This window comes from Chiloscyllium plagiosum, unplaced genomic scaffold, assembly GCF_037043375.1.
Source record: "Chiloscyllium plagiosum isolate Xiang-an unplaced genomic scaffold, Cpla_swu_hap1 HiC_scaffold_15, whole genome shotgun sequence".
NCBI lineage: Eukaryota > Metazoa > Chordata > Chondrichthyes > Orectolobiformes > Hemiscylliidae > Chiloscyllium > Chiloscyllium plagiosum.
The window spans coordinates 30,721,287-30,741,373 of record NW_028270153.1 but is presented as its reverse complement, the minus strand read 5'-3'; the positions used below and the strand labels follow the sequence as shown (position 1 = coordinate 30,741,373).

The 20,087-nt window shown below is 38.0% G+C and overlaps 1 protein-coding gene across 2 annotated transcripts in view; it reads left to right on the top strand.

Moving 5' to 3' along the window:
- tm9sf4 (transmembrane 9 superfamily protein member 4) overlaps positions 1-20,087 on the top strand; it is a 47,760-nt gene that overhangs the window by 24,432 nt on the left and 3,241 nt on the right. For both annotated transcript variants that reach the window (XM_043710501.2, XM_087994851.1), the window contains exons 9-16: positions 823-893; positions 5,095-5,227; positions 5,320-5,401; positions 9,229-9,304; positions 10,550-10,633; positions 15,952-16,127; positions 17,910-17,973; positions 18,435-18,554. In XM_043710501.2, the coding sequence (XP_043566436.1) occupies positions 823-893; positions 5,095-5,227; positions 5,320-5,401; positions 9,229-9,304; positions 10,550-10,633; positions 15,952-16,127; positions 17,910-17,973; positions 18,435-18,554 (806 nt within the window). The remainder of the gene's footprint in view (positions 1-822; positions 894-5,094; positions 5,228-5,319; positions 5,402-9,228; positions 9,305-10,549; positions 10,634-15,951; positions 16,128-17,909; positions 17,974-18,434; positions 18,555-20,087) is intronic.

Below are 20,087 nucleotides of genomic sequence, written 5' to 3'. Positions count from 1 at the left end.
CTCTGAAACGCTCCGCAAGTAGGCGGCCTGTCTCCCCAATATAGAGGAGGCCACATCGGGTACAGAGGATGCAATAGATGATATGTGTGGAGGTACAGGTGAATCTGTGGCGGATATGGAAGTTTCCTTTGGGGCCTTGGAGGGAGGTGAGAGGGGAGGTGTGGGCGCAAGTCTTGCACCTCCTGCGGTTGCAGGGGAAGGTGCTGGGAGTGGAGGTTGGGTTAGTGGGGGGTGTGGATCTGACGAGGGAGTCACGGAGGGAGTGGTCTTTACGGAATGCTGATAGGGGGGGGAAATATATCCTTGGTGGTGGGGTCCGTTTGGAGGGGCGGAAATGACGGCGGATGATGCGCTGTACATGGAGGTTAGTGGGGTGGTAGGTGAGGACCAGTGGGGTTCTGTCCTGGACAGAACCCTGTCCTGTCCTGTTTCTAGAGTATGTTTAGGACAATATTTCACAGCAGTAGTTTTTCAATCTAGTGAGAAAGGAGGCACAGTCAGACCTGGTTCCAGTGGTGTACCAGTGTTTTGAATCCTTGGTTTCAGCATCAAAATTAAGTGATCTGTTTCATGCTCCGTTATGTTTTTTTCTCCTGTACTGGGATAATTCTTAAAGGAATATTTCTGAAAGCTAGTTTTGCTGTTATTTAGGCATAATGTTTTACATATTCTTAAGGGCAAACATTTTTTGTCCTTTAGTCGATGCCTTGAGATGGTGGCTGAGTTAAATTTAGAAGTTATAGCTTAACAATTTGAAAATGATGACATTCTTCACCTTTCAGTTTTGAAAACCTAATTTTGAAACTTCTTTCTTTCTCTCAGGAATTCTTAGCATGATAATCATTCGAACTCTCAGGAAGGACATTGCAAACTATAACAGAGAAGATGACATTGTATGTATGTTTGACTGTGAATTAAATGACTTGGGAATAAGGGTATTTAACACATGAGCTGTTGGCAATTTATGGGACATTTCTTTCTTCCTGGACAACTTGATTAACTTTTCAGTTATGCCCTTGGAGTGGCAGGGTGCGGGAAGAACCAAATAATTTATTCACCTGTATGAAAATTTTCCACCTGATATGCTGCAGCTGAAGCAAAACAAAATCTAAGGTTCAAAATATTCTCATTAACATACTTTGCTTAGACAATTAATAAACATAACTAGGCACTTCACTTCCTACTACAGTTGTTGAAAGTTATTTCAGTATCCATGTTGTTCCTCAAACACCACCTCCCCACTAAGAATTGCACAGGTCAACTTTATAACAAATATCCACATTATGGCATATTTAGTTTTGAAAATAAAACAAAACCAAGCAAGTCATCAATCCTGTTTTCTAGCAGCTAAAATAACTCTGTTTTGCTCTTTACTCTTAAGCTCCCATTTATTTAATTTTGTCTTTGGTCATAATATTTTTGGGGTCATCTTGCAAGTTAACTGGACTGTATATGTAAACCCTGATGTGGAAGTGCCGGTGTTGGACTGGGGTGGATGAAGTCAGAAGTCACAGGAAACCAGGTTATAGTCCAAAAGGCTTATTTGAAATCACAAGATTTCAGAGCACTGTTCCTTCATCAGGAGCAACTCTGAAAGCTTGTGATTTCAAATAAACCTGTTGGACTACAACCTGATGTGATGTGACTTCTGACTTCATAAGCCCTGTTTGTCCTACTGTGCTTTGGAATGGGCTATGTATTTCCTGACTTTTAATCTGTTTCAGTGTTGCCTTTAGTTTTTCTTTGTTGTGTATATAGTCTGCTAATTGTGCCCATTACATTCCAGGTTTCTGTGCACCCATCAGTTGAGAGGAACTTTGGTAGCCATGTTGTAATCTGCAGTTCTGAATGGAGAAAGTTGCTTTGACAGCTTTGGGTGCTGTGATTTATTTACATATTCATTTCCTCATTGGTGTAACTTTTCTTTTCAGAGGGTAGTGGCAGTGGTAAATTTAGTTTAATTTTCTTGTGAGAAGCATTTAAAATTCTAGACTAGAACATCATGATACTGCTTAATATTTTTTAAAAAAGCAAATCCAATTACCTATTGCATTTGAGATTTACTCACCATGTAACTAATCTGCTAAGAAGCACCTGCTAAGAAGCACCTACCCATAAATAATGAATTACCCTTCCAGCTCTCAACTATTTCTGAGCAATGTCTCAGGATATCAACTTGCTTTACTCCTATGAATTTAACTTAAACTTGTTAAAACAAATGTTAGTTTGAATTTTTTTGAGGATTTGCTCTTACTAAGAATTGAAGTTCAGGGAAAGGACTTTATGGTCCAAGATTAGATTTCCAAACGCAATGAATTGCATTCTCTCATACTTCAAAGTTGTAGCAACTAAGGTATTTTCTCTTAATTAGGTGATTCAATATAATTTGTAGTTTATTTAGACCCTTGAGCTATTTTGTCTCTTTCAGTGATTTTTTTTTTTAGTGCTTTTGTTTCTCTTGTCAATGTCCTTTTAAATTCAGTCTATCTCAAGTTGTCACTTATTCCATTTATGCTGTAAAGAGGAAATCAAGAATCTGCATTTGAAATGTTCACTCAGTCATCGTTCACTTTTAGGGCCTATGCTGTACAGGACAGTGGTTGGGCCACTCTTGGAATATTGCATGCAGTTCTGGTCTCCTTCCTATCTGAAAGATGTTGTGAAACTTGAATGGGTTCAGAAAAGATGTTGCCAGGGTTGGAGGATTTGAGCTATAGGGAGAGGTTGAATAGACTAGGGCTGTTTTCCCTGGAGTGTCACAGGCTGAGGGGTGGCCTTATAGAGGTTTATAAAATCATGAGGGGCATGGATAGGATAAACAAAGTCTTTTCCCTGGGATGGAGGAGTCCAGAACTAGAGGGCATCTGTTTAGAGTGAGAGTGGAAAGATATAAAAGAGACCTAAGGGGCAACGTTTTCACGCAGAGGGTGGTACGTGTATGGAATGAGCTGCAAGAGGAAGTGGTGGAGGCTGGTACAATTGCAACATTTAAGAGGCATCTGGATGGTATATGAATAGGAAGGGTTGGAGGGATATGGGCCGGGTGCTGGCAGGTGGGACTCGTTTGGGTTGGGATATCTGGTCAGTGTGGACAAATTGGACCAAAGGGTCTGTTTCTGTGTTGTACATCTCTGACCCTGACTTTATTCGTACCTTGTTGAGGCACACGGATTGCAGATTTCATTTGGTCTAATTGTTCCTTTATGTGAAAGACATTTAGTGGACGTAGCTGATATGTGGAAAGAGTGAGAAAGCACGAGTGAGTGCATGGCACATAGCCCCAATGTTGGAATAAAAGTACCTCTGAATAAAGAGAATAGTCACTATTCATCTTGATACAATGACTAAATGCTTGATAACGAAAGTGAAAGTTGTATCTTCTCACCACTTTACACTGAGTTCAAAAATGATCATCAAAGACATGGATTTTGCATTTTTAATTCATTCATAGAACCTTACAGTACAGAAAAGGCCCTTTGACTCATCAAGCCTATACCATAAAAAAAGTGGGCTGGGGCTTCGATGGCTGGTCTAGCCTTTATTGCTAATCCCACGTTGTTGAGAAGGTGGGAGTGCGTTGCTGCCTTGAACCGCTGTTGTGCATTTTATTTAGGTATACTCCTGATGTTGTTAAAGAAGGAGATCCAGGACTTTGACTCAGTGACACTGTAAGAATGAGGTGTATTTCCAAGTCAGGATGGTGAGGCTTACAGGGAACTTGCAGGTGGTAGTGTTCCCATGTATCTGGTGCCATTGTCTTTTTAGCTGATAGTAGTTGAAGGTTTGGAAGGTGCTGTCTGAGGAGTCCTGGTGAATTATTGTTGTTAACCTTGTAGAATATACATAGTGCTTAATTTATGCAGTGATGGAAGGAATGGATGTTTGTGGATATAGTGCCAATCATGCAGGCTGTTTTGTCCTGGATGGTGTCAAGCTGCTTGAGTGTTTTTGGCATTCCACTAATCCAGACAAGTGAGCAGTATTCCATCACACTCCTGAGATTGTCTTGTAGATTATGGACAGATCTCGAAGTGTCAGGAGGATTGCGAGTCTCTGACCGAATACAGTAGCCACAGTATTTAAATAGTTCGTTCAGTTCTCAACAGTAATAACCTCCAGACTTTTGATAGTGGGAATTCAATTATGCCCATGTCACTAAATGTCAAGGATGTCAGTTGGATTCTTTCTTTTTCAATATGGTCATTGCCTGATATTTCTGTGGCGTGAATGCCATTTGCCACTTGTCAACTTGAGCCTTGATATCGTCCAGGTCTTACTGTGTTTAGACATGGGCTGCATCATTATCTGAGGAGTTAAAAATAGTGTTGAATGGTGTGCAATCAGCCATGAATATCTCTGCTTTTGACATTGCAATAGATACTCTTAGGATAGATGGTAGGTCATTGATGAAGCAGCTGAAAATGTTTGTGCCTTGTATACTAACCTGAGGAATTAGGACACTTGTGACATGGTGACACTGTCCTGCGTGTAAGTCCAAATGCCCAGGTTCATATCCCATCTGCTCCAGAGCTACGTCATTACACATCTGAAAGTCACCTAAAATGATCTACTCTCAAACTCTTTTAGCGATGTCTTTAAGCTAAGATTGTTAGCCTCCAACAACCACAACCGTTTATCTTTTGTGTTAGATACAACACTGACCAACAGTATCTTCCCTGATTTGTATTAACCCTAGTTTAATTGGACTTCTAAGGCTCTTTCATGTCATACTGTGAGGAATGTGGCCTTGAAGTCAAGGTGGTCACTCTCTGTGTACCCTCAGGAGATGACTTCTGTTGTTTGACGAAGGCTGAGTTGAGGTCAAAACCTTCGTAGCCCTAGTAGAAACTGAGCCTAAAAGGGAAATGGTAAATGCAATGGCATATTTTAAAAATTCATTTTAAAATTTAAATAGAAATTCATAAATGTTGCTGAGCTGACTCTTAATGAGGAAACAGGGAAACTGGCCTGTTTGCTTTCTTGAAAGGCTTGTCTTAAGCACTGGGTAGTAACGAAGAATATGAAAGTAATGGGCAAAGTGACATTTTTAGTTGAAGCTCAATCATCATAGATTTGTAAATTTAATGCTTGTAGGAAGACACGATGGAAGAATCTGGTTGGAAACTTGTCCATGGTGATGTGTTCAGGCCACCTCAGTATCCTATGATTCTCAGCTCTCTCTTAGGATCTGGGATCCAGTTGTTTTGCATGATCCTCATTGTAATCAGTGAGTATTTGCCATCATATTTCTTCTTTAAAATATGATAGCTGTATTTTTTTTAGATCCTTTTCTAATGTTACATATGATTTTATTTTCAGTTGTTGCCATGTTAGGAATGCTGTCACCATCTAGTAGAGGAGCACTGATGACAACTGCTTGTTTCCTGTTCATGTTCATGGGGTATGTTAATTGATTTTTTAAAAATGTGTGAAATTCAAGGATGAGAATGTTTTCCATTTGTTCATACTCCACCTACAAAATTAACAGATTATCATTCAAAGATGGCCTCAACCATTGGATCAGCCATTGGCATCATATGAACACCAGACAATTGTGTTCGCTGTCTTTATTTTCACTTCGCCCATTCCATTGACTTATACATATGTCACGTTTTGCTCCAAAAGTAGATCAAAACTTTTTCTCCCATCTTTAACAGTTCTATTACCAATACAGTGAGAGAAAACTATTGATGCAGGGTTCAGATGCTGAACATGTTCAATCATTTTCATGTTGACAGTTGACTGGTTTAGATTGATGTCTCATTAAGGTTGTCTTCAAATTTGATTGTTAAATGGGCTACCAGCTTGAAAAAAGTCAGCTTGCCGTGAGTCCTTTTGTTACTGATACTCATGAGGCGAACCTGCATTTTATTCAATTATTGGAATTACATGACCTTAGCTGAGTTTAATAGCAGCATGTGCCATCATAAAGCTCATTGTGAATAACTTCTTCAAATATATAATGCTCTTGGCCTCCATTGAAGGGACCTAGGTTTGTGATTTGTTAAACAAGATTAGATTAGATTACTTACAGTGTGGAAACAGGCCCTTCGGCCCAACAAGTCCGCACCGACCCGCCACCCACCCATTCCCCTACATTTACCCCTTATTACCTAACACAACGGGCAATTTAGCATGGCCAATTCACCTGACCTGCACATCTTTGGACTGTGGGAGGAAACCGGAGCACATGGAGGAAACCCACGCAGACACGGGGAGAATGTGCAAACTCCACACAGTCAGTCGCCTGAGGCGGGAATTGAACCCGGGTCTCTGGCGCTGTGAGGCAGCAGTGCTAACCACTGTGCCATCGTGCCGCCCACTAACAAGCATGGTTCAAGGTCAGGTTTAAAGGAAAATTAAGACCACTCTAGTTGCATTTCATATTGTTTGATTCATTTTGTTGAATTCTTTGATGTTACTATCAAGATTGACAAGGCGTGTGCCTGGAATTTGGCAATGTGAATCCCTAGAGGCATGTAATAAGATGCCATGCAAACAAATTGCTTAGGCTATCAGTTGACAACTGGTTGTACAACAGTGAGTTTTGACGCCTTCTGAATGTAGCGTACCCATAGATTTGGACTAGGGTCTCGACTTCTTGATATAAATAATAATGACTTGAATGAAGGAATTGAGGGTATTGCATGTGGATTTACAAGTTGACTTGACAGGAACAATATTATGTAGATGGGTATGGGACATTCTAAAGGATAAAACCAAATTAAGTGAGTGGTAAAATTATATAGCAGTTGGAATTCGCTGTCAAAAAATACATATGAACATACAAAACAGAAACCAGCCATTCAATAAGATTATGGTGATCTTCAAATCCACATTTCCAGCTACCTGATAACTTGTCAACCCATTGTTTAACAGTAGTCTACTCCTGCTTAAAAAAAATTCAAGGACTGTGCTTCCATCTCTTTTCAGGAAAAAAAGTTCCAAAGACACTGAATCCTCAGCAAAACAAAAACCCACCTAATCTCCAGTTGTAAATGAACCCTAGTTCTAGATTCTCCCATAAGAAGAAACATTCTCTCTGCATCTGTCAAAACCTCTCAGGATTTTATATGTCTCTGTCAAGTCGCCTCCTACTCTTCTAAACTCCATCGTGTACAAGGCTCGCCTGATCATCCCTTCCTCATAAGACAACCTGTCCCTTCCAGGTATTAACTGTTTCCAAATCATTTACAGACTACCTTAAATAAGCTGACCAATACTGTGCACAGTTCTCCATATGCTTTCTCACCAGTTGAAGCATAACCTCACTACTTTTGTGTTCAATTCCCCTCATGATAAATGCTAACATGTATTTACTTGCTGCACCGGCATATTAACCTTTGTAATTCATGTAGAAGGACAACCCAATCCTTCTGCAACTCAGCTTTGCAATCTCTCATCACTTAGATCATATACTAAATTTTTCCTGATAAAATGGACTATTTCACATTTTCTCAAATTACACTCCATTTGCCGCCACATAATCTTTTTGTTACTCCTGTGTCCTCTTCATAACTTACTTTCCTGCATTGTTTCGTCAGCGGCAACTTAGGCAACCATGCATTTTATGCCTTCATTGAAATCATTTGTATAAATTGTAAACAGTTGCAGCCCCCGCAACAATTTGTTTGGCATACCATTTGTTACATTTTGCCAATTAAAAAACAGTTCATTTACACCTACCGTTTACTCCTATTAGACAACCAATCTTTTCTGTCTCTACACAGTTTTTATTTTCCACGGGCACCTATTGAAGTGTCACCTTTTCGGATGTTTTGTAGAAATTGAAGTACATCCGCTGATTCTCCTTTGAGCTGAAATATGTTACCTCTGGAAAGAACACTATTAGAATGGGCAAGCATGACTTCCTTTTCACTAAACCATCGTAACTTTGCCTTATTACTTTGAACTTGCCCAAAAGTCTTGCTGTAACTTCTTTTTTCAATGGCTTCCAACATTTTCCTGTGACAGATGTTCAGCTGTCCTGTACTTTCCTCCTAAATGTCCTCCTTTTTTGAATAAAGGAGTTAACTTCTCTATCTTCCTAATGGATCCATCCCAAGATCTTGATTTTTGGAGAATTAAAATCAATGCATCAACTATATTACTAGCCTCTTCTTCTAAGCTCTCAGGTTGAAATTCATCAGCCTGCAACTTCAACAATTTATTCCATTCCACTTTGGTAATTGTGTTTTTTCTAAGTTCCACCCTCCCTTCCATGATCTAATTGATTACTGCTTTTAAAATGTTTCTTGTATCCCAAACATATTTCATATTTAATAGAAGCTCCTACTGTTTTTATATTTCTATTTTTTCTTACATTTTTCACTCCTTTTAATTTTTTGGTCATTCTTTGCTGCTTTTTATATTCTGTCCAATCTTCTGATCTGTCCACTGACCTATCTTCACTTCTAGTTAACCAGATATGGTGGGTCCATCCCTTTGTGTTCATCTTACTGATTGAAATGTATCCATTCTGCACATTCTAAAATATCCACTTACGTTTCTGCCGCTGCAGACCTATATTGATCTATCATTTAAGCTAATTTGCAAGTTCACTTTAGCCAGCTCTCTCTCCGTGCATTCATAATGGTCTTCTTGTAAATTTCAAAGAATGCTTGCGACTAAGTAGTTTCTCGGTTTTGGAATTTTCTGGATTATCACATAGGGTGGCATTGGAATGTCTAACCACAAGTCTGTGAATCTGAAAACATTATGGATATAAATATTAACCTGAATGGTAAAATATTATAAAGCAGCAATACAAATTGTTTTACTTATTCAGCTATATCCTCCATGTTTTCACTCCCAAAACACACTACTAATGTTGAGCAATGAGGTGGGTCTGTTTAAAGCATTTTCAGGTATAATTAATGTTTCTGACTGAGCATTTTCTGGATTGGAGATGTTGCAAACTTGAAAATTGGTAATATTAAAGAATACTTGAATTAAGTTGGTGATTCATAAAAAGAAAACTATTGACAGAGTTGAAGGACCAAGTTTTGTCCATGACATTGTGATTCAATTATTTCAAAACTCCAGATCACCATGGCAAACTCCATTCTTTCAAGGAATGGCTTTAAATGGATATCTCTAGAGACAACAAAATTCTAATATTCATGCACAGTAAGACTCAGTTTTTCCAGGTTGTGAGACTGTATTTAGAAAATATTTAGTCCAACACTCCTCTTACTCAGTCAATCTTACGGAAATTTTTTTTTTCAGGCTGTTTGGTGGTTATTTTGCAGGCCGTCTGTACCGTACTCTCAAAGGCCACCGATGGAGGAAAGGTGCTTTTTGTGTAAGTAATCTTGTCAACCAAGTAAATATTGGCTTATTTCATCAAAATTTAATTTGAAAAGGATATCCTTTTTTAACCATCATTCAGTCCTAATTCAGTGTATCCTTCAAAGCCACTGTAACAATTAGGGGATAGATATGTGTGTTGCCTCTGAGCATTGCTGCTTTTCATGAGTTCAGCAGTATGTCAGGATACAGTATTGTAGTCTGTGTTCTGCTGTTAACCCAGTCTCTCAAAATTTTAGTTAATATGTTATCTCACATCTTTTGAGATTTTGAACCAGTTTTCATAATATGCAATGGGCATGGAGGCCATTTGGCAAATGTGTGGAGGATGTCCCTATAATTGACTCTTTAGACCATGTGGTCAGAGATGCATTTGGCATGTTGACTATAGAGAATTTCAGAATGAAACTGATGCATTGCAAAGTTTTAAATGATGAATTCTGCTTATAAGGTTGAGTTTTGACTTTAGGTCACTCCTTTAAGCTTACTAGCATTTTGACCACTTTTTTTGTCTTGGTACTTTTTAAATAATGTATCGGAGCTACATTGCCTTTATCGCCACACATTTAAAGGTAACATAAACCTCAAAATCCTTTTCCATGAAGACTTTCATCAGAAATATCCCAAATTACTTCAGTTGTTTGTCATTACTTACTCCAATGGAATCTAAAATAACTGAAATTATCTGGACAGAGTTTACTTTTGAGAGTTATTCAAGTGATTAGAGTCGTAAATGTAAGCCTGCAATGTCAATAAGCTATTTTTGAGTAATATTTTTGCGCAGTGTTCTACAGAAAAATGTTTAGCAACTTTGACTTATCAGATTTAGCTAATCAGCCAGAGATCTTAGCACCTTTCTGTTTCATGAGATGGTTTGTGTCTTCGTGGTCAACTCAGTTAGATGTTGCCTTGTGTGACTCAAAATCCATAATCTGGTATCAGCATGTGGTTTTTATTGGATCTCGAATGTCTCTAGGTACTTAGTAAGAAATTACATACACCACTATTATACAATCTTTTATTTACCCTGCTTCTCAGGGGAAGATTAATGCATGAAATCTAATTGACTTTTAGAAGAACAGTCCACTGACGCAAGCTTTGGTCATTTAACTTAGTGAACTGGGTAATGTGTTCCACCGCTAGTGTTGTTCTGTGCTAAACTGCCTCAAATAAATAATGGGGTCTACAGAATTTACTCTATCTGTATTTTGCTCCTCAACATTGTTTTTCTCCTTTATAGACGGCTACTCTCTATCCCAGCATTGTATTTGGATTGTGTTTTGTCCTAAATTGTTTCATTTGGGGAAAGCATTCATCAGGAGCTGTAAGTATGAATATAAACATAAGTTGTTAGTAATTATAATTATTTGTGGAACCGTTTGAGTACAATAACAACATTTTACAAAGTATCTGAATGGGTATATGAATAGGAAGGGTTCAGAGGGATATGAGCCAAATGCTGGCAAATGCGACTAGATTATTTTAGGATATCTGGTCACATGGACAAGTTGGACTGAAGGGTCTGTTTCTGTGCTGTACATCCTCTGACTCTGGGTCACTGCTGCAGCCCAGATTTGAGATTTGACAAACATTGCTTATGAAAAGCTGTTTATCTTGTGGATTACCTTAACACGTATAAACAATATTAAGTGTTCTGTCTTGTTTTATTTCACTGTCCTACCTGGCAATTATGCTTTACCTCCTTGCTATGCACCAAATACTGTCTGTTATTGGTATTCTAAAATTAAAATGGGCGGCACAGCGGCTCAGTGGTTAGCACTGCTGCCTCACAGTGCCAGTGACACGGGTTCGATTCCCGCCTCGGGCAACTGTCTGTGTGGAGTTTGCACATTCTCTGTGTCTGCTTGGGTTTACTCCAGGTACGCCAGTTTCCTTCCACAATCCAACGATGTGCAGGCCCAATGAATTGGCCATACTAAATTGCCCATAGTGTTAGGTGCATTAGTCAGGGGTAAATATAGGGTAGGGGAATAGGTCTGGGTGGGTTACTCTTCGGCGAGTCAGTGTGGACCTGTTGGGCTGAAGGGCTTGTTTCCATACTGTAGGGAATCCAATCTAAAAGCAAAATAACTAATCACAATTTAGTTTAAACGAGTGCAAAAATGTTTCTTTTGTGTTTATTTCTATGTTGGGGACAAAAGGCACAAAACAGGTAGTTGGAGGAAAGTGAAATAGAAATTCTTAGTAGGACTACAATTTGCATTCAAATAGGCCTTCAAATTTGAGCTATTGCTGAGTTGTCAGCTTGGCATAGGTGCTGCATTGATTGCAGAAAGGTTGGATTGTTTTTAAAATTGAAAGAAGTTTGAATTTTGAAGGGTTCATTTTATTTGTTTAAACTAAGTATCAGTTATTAATTTTATGTTCAGATATTTATAATGGAGTTCAGTTTTTGTTGAAAAGCAATTTTTAGAATTTCCCAACATTCCTAAATTAGAAAGCAGAATGGCAAAAATTAATGTCAGAATTACTACCTGAACTATAAGCAAATTAGTGTCAGATAAATACGATAGTTAAATGCTTATTTGGTGCGGCAGAAGTTTAGTCTAGAAGAAGTAGGTTTAAATTCATGAAGCTTTGGTATTAATTGGGTCAAGTGAAATGGTCTTCAATTGCAACCCACTATTCAGACAAGATGTAAAACTAGGAAGGAACAGAGACTTTTTAAGGGGCAAGGGTTCAAGTTTGGGAAGATATGATAAATTGAATAAAGAAGGCAAGGCAAATCAATGTAGCAATTAGGAATATGATGATCAGAGCATGGAAACAAGGGATAGAGAGTCTAAGAATGAGGAAAGTGTGCCAAGCAGGCTAAGATAAAAGGTAGGGAGGAGGGACTTGAGGGAAGTGTGTTGGAAATGCAATAGGTGGAAGGAGGTTAAGGTGAGGGTTATAGGCCGGAGTGGGGGTGGGGGTGGGGGCGGAAAGATCAGGAAGAAGATTGCAGGTTAGAAAGGTGGTGCTGAGTTCGAGGGTTGGGACTGAGACAAGGTGGGGGAAGGGGAAATGAGGAAACTGGAGAAATCTGAGTTCATCCCTTGTGGTTGGAGGGTTCCTAGGTGGAAGATGAGGCGCTCTTCCTCCAGCCGTCGTGTTGCTATGGTCTGGCGATGGAGGAGTCCAAGGACCTGCATGTCCTTGGTGGAGTGGGAGGGGGAGTTGAAGTGTTGAGCCACGGGGTGGTTGGGTTGGTTGGTCCGGGTGTCCCAGAGGTGTTCTCTGAAACGTTCCGCAAGTAGGCGGCCTGTCTCCCCAATATAGAGGAGGCCACATCGGGTGCAGCGGATGCAGTAAATGGTGTGTGTGGAGGTGCAGGTGAATTTGTGGCAGATATGGAAGGATCCCTTGGGACCTTGGGGAAAAAAAGCAAGGAATGACTAAAATATTATGAAAAGAGAAATTAGGGTGGAGGGAAAGTTACCCAATAATTTAAAAACATGATTTCTATAGGTTTTTTAAAAAGTTCAGGAATAAGTACACTTTAGTCCGAGAGAGAGAGAGAACGAGATTCTAGTAAATTAATAATGGACAATAAAGAAATGGTAGATGAATTATACAGAGATTTTGCATCTGTCTTCATTGTAGAGTCTACCAGTAATGTCGTTGAAATAATTATGAATCGGAAGTGAAAGGAAGAGATTCCAATAAAAGTACAGTGCAGACTGTTCTTGTGCATGAATTACAAAAAGTTAGCAAGCAGTTTCAGCAAATAATTACGAAGGCAAAGGAATTTTCGGGCTTTATTGGTAGGGCGTTGGAGTTTTAAAATAAGTAAGTCTTGTTGCAACTGTACAGGGTGTTGGTGATGCTGAATTTTATACAATTACATTAATCTGCAAAAAGATAGTGGGAAAATTATTAGAACTAAAAACTGACGAGTCCCCAGGTACTGTTGGACTTCATCCTTGGATTTTAAAGTAAAGGGCTGCTGAGATAGTGATTTGTATTATTTTTAATCTTTCAAAAGTCCCTGTATTTAGTTGAGCTCAGTTGGTTGGATGGCTGGTTTGCGATGCAGAGTGATGCCAGCAGCGCAGGTTCAATTCCCTCACTGGCTAAGTTACCATGAAGGACTCTCTTCCTTAACCTCTCACCTTGCCTAAGGCATGTAACTGTCGGATTAAACCACCTCCAATCATGTCTCTCTCTAATGAGAAAGCAGCCTCATACGACTATGGCAACTTTACAGCATTAGAGAGGCCACATCTGGAGTATTGTGCACAATAAGTACATTTTTTAAAAATACATTTTTAAACCTAAACCATCATTCAGCAAGATCATGGTTGATCTGCCCAGGCTTCAACTCCTCTATCGTGCCAGTTCATCATAGCCCTCAACTCCCTGATTGTTCAGATATCTACCTCCTCTTAAAATGCATTGTGATTTAGCCTCCACAATTCACTGAGTAGAGAGTTTCAAACATTCGCTATTCCTGGGAGAAGAAATTCCTTCACAATTCAGTTTCAAATAATTGTTTTCTTATTTTGTAACAATCTCCCCTAGTTTGAGATTCCCTACTCCTGGAATCATCATCTTAACATCTACCTTGTCAAGCTCACTCACACAATCTTTTGTTTCCATAAGCTGATCACTCTCTGAAATTCTGAGTAAAGGATTGACCTGTTTAGCCATTCTTGAGAAGCCATCCCCTTCATCTCAGGAATCAGTGTCATGAATCTCTCTTGAACATCCTCCAGTACCAATATATCCTTTTTTAAATACAGAAACCAAAACTGTATACATTATATCAGGTGCAATCACCCCCAAACCCCCCCGCACCGCCGTACAACTGAAACAAGACATCCCTATATTTAAATTCCAAACCCAGCAATGAAACACAAAATTTAATTTTCTGCCTTTATTACTTGCTGCATCTGCAAGCAAACATTTTGCTTTTCATCCACAATAACACCTTGGTCCTTTTGTGTAGCACTTTCAGTCTCTGTACATTTAAATAATAGTCTGCCTTTTGATTCTTTCGACCGAAATCCAGAATCTGTCACATGCCTTCATTAAACACTATCCATCAAGTTTTTGGCGACTTGCTCAACCTATCCCTTTGCAGATTCCTTGTGTTTTCATAACATCTTCCCAGCTCTCTTTTTTTTAAATCGTCAACAAATTTGAATACATTACACTCTGCCCCCTCTTCAGTCAATAAGATATTTAGTAAATAATTAAGGCGCTGATCCTGAATCTTGCAGCACTCCACTAGTTATGCCATTCTGATCTGAAAAAGACCCATTAACCCTATTCTGTCTTCTGCGTACTAACCAATCGGCAGTCAATACTCATTTGTTACCCCCTGTACTGTAAGCTCCTGTCTTGTGCAGTAACATTTTACGTGGTGCCTTACTCTCTAGAGTAGCAGTTCCAGCCATTTTAATGCCAAGGCATACAGGCTGCATAACTGGGTAAATTTCCCTTTTATTTGAGTAACAAGGGAGTCAGAGGTTATTGAAGATGGGCAAAATGTGAAGTTGAGTTCACAGTCAGATCAGCCATGGTTTTAAAGAATGGTGGAGAAGGCTTGAAAGGCCATATAGCCTACTTCTAATTTGTATGTTTGTAAAACAATAAATAATGGGCCTGCAATGGTGACTCCCCTACCTGTCCCCCTCAACCAACTGAACCATATACTCCATTCCCAAATCCTTTTGTACTCTCCTCTTTGAAACAGCTATGTTTGTCAATTTTACAGTGTTTAAGGTAAATGCATGCTAATGGGCTGTGGCAGAAAATATCACATTTTTATCTCACTGTTTAAAGGCATTTTCTTTAACTTTAATTGTTTTTGTGATTATCTCAAAATATGCTACCAAGCAGAAGGAACCTCTGTTCCAATCAGTGAAGTGTTATGTGCAACTATGTTGCAACATGAGGACATACAGCAGCCAATTGTGCATCGGATCATCCCACAAATAGCAATTAAATAGTTTTCTGTTAGAAGAATAAATGTTGGCCAAGACAAGCAATATTCGCCATGCTTCCAATTGTAATGTAAGATTTTGGGCACACCCAAGGTCAAATGGAAATTCATGTAAATTCTCTCATTGGAATGCAGTAGTATTGACAATGTCATTGTCCAAGAGTACTACACTTCAATGCTGCCAATAATTTACTGTTTGTGTGTCTCAGACATTCTTAGAGATGAGATTGTAACCACTGAATCAATGCTAATCAATATAATTTTTAACATTAACTACCATCATTTTCTGAAAGTAAAAATAAGAGAAATTCTTACTATCTGTACAGCAATTTGTTATTCTAATAAAGCATCACACTCTGGATTTCTTGAACATTAGTGTAATGGGATTTTTCTTGACTACATGAGTAACCGATGTCTGAAATACATTGTAAAAAAATGCTTGCTTTGCTTGGGATATATTCAGATTTGTGTACCATATTTTTAGAATCTGTGCCAGGAGTTTTGACTTATTAGAAAGCAATGGAATCGGCTTTGAATTTTCAGTTTCCTGTTGAACATTGAAGTTGTGCTATTTACTGACTTAATTAACAGCGCCAACGTATTAGTTTCACAAGGTTAAGCTTTTGCGCTCTGATCTCTTAAAATTATTAACGTTTCAGCCAAATGTAACTTTTTTTGTATTTCTTTTCAAGGTTCCCTTTCCTACGATGTTGGCCCTTCTCTGTATGTGGTTTGGTATCTCCTTCCCATTAGTATATCTTGGCTATTATTTTGGCTTTCGAAAGCAACCATATGACAACCCAGTGCGGACCAATCAAATACCCAGGCAGGTCCCTGAACAGAGATGGTACATGAACAAATTTGTTGGGTAAGTTGTAGATTACCAGTGTAAATTTTGAGATATTGTGAAATTCTATTACAATTTGTCTCTCTTAACTTCCTACCATTGGAAATTATTTACCTGGTTTTTATGATTCAATTTTATGGACAAAATTTATTTTGAATGAGATTGCGTTCTATCCTTGCACAAGGCTTACAAATGTAATGCTTTTATGGCAGATAGTATTGAGTGTCCTTGTGTGTTTTGGTTAGGATTGTTTCAAACTTTTATGTGAAATGAAAGCACAAATAAAGCCTTACTTGCATGTCATCCTAACAAGGCTAAAAGAAAACAAAACCTTAATTGCAGATATTAACTCTGTGCTGGCATTTTATTGGAACAACAGTAGATCTTTTAGTCCACCTTTTCCATCATTCTGTGGCTGATCTGCATTTCCACTCCTTTTACTTGCCTTTGCTCCATATTCCTTGATGTCCTGACCTAATGAAAGCTGATAAGTTTTAGTCTTGAAAATATAACTGTACTAATTCTCAGAGATTTTTTGAAGCAGAAGGTTTAAGGATTCCTCTAACCCTTTGTGTGAAAAAGTATTTCCTCATTTTATTTCTAAATGGTCCACAACCAATTTTAAGTTAATCGTGGCTGTTTTTAGACTATATTAAGCTTCTTTAATTATTTACGCAGTTGAATGTCTCTATCATTTTATTACTTTGGATTAATTACACCCCTAACTTCCAAACTCAATGGAATACAGATTTTGTAAGACATACCTTCTTCTCAGTTTATATCTTTTTAAAGACCTGGTAAACCAGTGTTTTACCTCCAAGATCTGTATTACTTCCATAAACTTTGGTGCCGAGAAACTGAATATCTGATGGGTGCCTAACCAAGGTACTATACAACTGTTGTTTCACTTTCTTATCCACCGTTTTGAGATAAAGGTAAATTTTTCATTACTTTTGGCTTTTGTTTGAACCTATGGACATTTAAATCCCTTTGTAGCTTCCAGGTTCATACTTCCATATGTTAATTGACATCTGCCAGTTTTGACCACTCCCTTAAACTGGTTTTACACCCCTTTGGAACATTCTAGCTTTATAACATTTTAAAGAGAGTGCTCCAAAACATGCCATGGTATATAATTCAAACTTAGATTGATGCTGAGGTAGATTTACTCTAGAAGGAGAGATTGCAGTGCAAGTGGTCACAGGATCCATGCAGCTCAACTCCAGATAAAGAACTGTTGCATTTACCAAGTGTATTTCTTAATCTTTTTATTTTGTATGTTCTCTTCACAGATGTTGACTTACTGTTTCCAGCACTTTTCCTCCATTTTGTTATAGATTTCAAATCCCTGCAGTTCTTATTTTTGCTTCTAGTTACAATAGTAATACTGATGCATATGTTTCAATCATAGAATGTTAAGATACAAACAGGACATTCACCCTGGCAAATATTAGGTCGGTGTTTTTCTCCACATTAATTTGACTAGTCTAATCCCAATCCCCTGCTTAATCCCCGTGCTCTTTTTCAGCTATCTAATTCTGTTTTAAAAGATTTATAAGCTTTGCTTCAGCACTGATTTATGACAATTCATTTATGACACATTATAACCACTTGCTCCTTGGAGGAAAGTTGTAGTCTTCACTTTAATTTGTGGTTATTTTAAGTTTTGTTCCCATGTTTGTGTCTTGCCAAATGTGCAAACAGTCTATCATTACTTACTTTGTCAAAATCCTTAACAATTAAATCAAATTGTTGTATTTGTGTTTCTGTATCATTGTCTAATTTTACTCAATATTTTTGCAGAATTCTTATGGCTGGTATTCTGCCATTTGGTGCCATGTTTATAGAGCTGTTCTTTATTTTTACTGTAAGTAAATCTATTGTATTATTTTATTGAATAAGTTTTTTTGGTATAATCTACTTATACCATTTCCTACTTTTTCCACCTGTTCTTTTATATTTGTTTTTTAAGAATATTTAGCTAGTTTCCTTTTCTGATTTATATGTATTAATATTCACTGTTCTGATAACTCTGATAAAAATACTGATTTCTCTTGCCTATTGACAGGTTAATTATTCATTAACCCATAGAAATTATTTTTAATTGATCCTAAAACCATTCATAATTTTGAGTCTCAACTAGGTTTCCCTCAGTACGTGCAAATAGAGTCTTAATTTACCTGGTTAATTTGGAAAATATATTCCTGACTGTAACCAGAAGCTGGTGCCTTTTTTTGACTAGTACTTAAAGTTTGATTCTAAATGAAAGAATAACTGTCATTATTCAACTGTCATTTGATTTGAATTAAAACCATTCTTTGTTTGCAGGCAATTTGGGAGAACCAGTTCTATTACCTCTTTGGATTCCTATTTTTGGTATTTATTATTCTGGTTGTGTCATGTTCTCAAATCAGCATTGTCATGGTTTACTTCCAACTTTGTGCAGAGGTATGATCAGATATGCATTTTATTTTATATGGCTACCATCATTTTTATTTTGTAATTTTAAAAGAAGTAGTTTTAAATAAGGAAGTTAAGAGATCCTATCACTAAGCGTCAATAAAAACAGAAATTCTTTTAATTTTGCAGTTTTCCTTGCCCAAAGATTTTTGATTCTTGCAGAGTCCATGGTACTACCTTCAATACAGAAACTAAGTGGTCATTATTTATGTATAAACTGTCATACTTAAGTACTAATCTGTCTATGATTATGTCGTTAACGTTTACTTTTAACAGTGGTCCTGTAGTTGGGGCTAGTGATCTTAGATAATCCCTAACCTGAGAATGCTAAAGTTAGCCAAAGTTTACCTTGTCCTAGATCAGATCTATCAAATCTCAAAATTTAGTAGTCTGTATGGCTCATTACATAGGGAATAAACTCAGCTATTGGGAGCTCAGTGTACTTTTAATTGTATGTGATTCATTCATTCATAGTCATATCTATGTGAGTACCCATTTCCTTTGTAGACAGACTTAGAAACATACAAATTACTCTGCTAATGTTAACTCTACCCGGTCTGCTTGGAATCCAAATTGGCCTTGACCATTGAATGTCTTAATCTCTAAGACCTAGATAATTTGTAATCCTATCCATTTTTAAAGTACGTGAAAGCAAATCCTTCATTTTCATAATAGTCATCACCTTCCAAAAGCTTCCTTACTCTTCTGCATAAGAATTTATCTATTCAGGCTGAAAGCAGGAACCAGCTAAAGCAATTTGATTATTTTATTATTTGATGACTTATGTTTTAAAAGCATTGTTTCTGCTTGCAAACCTAGTTATTTGCCTAAGTGACCTTTGCCTTTGTGTGACTGAGGCAGTTGGTATTGGCAGGCTATAGTGTAGGAGTTGTATCCAAAATGTATATATGAGGTGTGTGTGTATATTATATATGACTATACAGAAGTCACATCTGTATTTGCTTATATATCCCTTCTCTCCCCACACCACCACCAATGCAGAGGCTAAGGCCAATAATACCTTTATTGCGGTCTGATTCTACAAACTACATTGGGATCAAATGTGGGACATTTTTAACCCATGGAGTATATTTAAAATGAGGAATTAAGGCAAAGATTTTCTTAAAGCACACTTTGGATGATTCCTAATGGGAAAGGACTTTGCTAATGCTGAAAATGAACAATAAGTTGAGCTGATGATAAGTTGCCAGAAATGACTATCAGAAAATGAGGACTAGAGATCAGAGTCTAGAAGTGTGGCGCTGGAAAAGTGCAGCAGGGCAGGCAGCATTCGAGGAGCAGGAGAATCAACATTTTGGCTTTAAGCCCTTCAGGAATGTGGGGGGGGAATGAAAGGGGCTGAAAGATAAATAGGAGGGTGAGGTGAGGTAGCTGGGAAGGTGATAGGGTGAAGCGGATAGGTGGGAAGGAAAATGGACAGGTGGTGCCGAGTTAGAGGGTTGGATCTCTGAGGAGTTGGGAAACTGGTGAAGTCTAATGCAGTGTAGTTGGAGGGTCCCA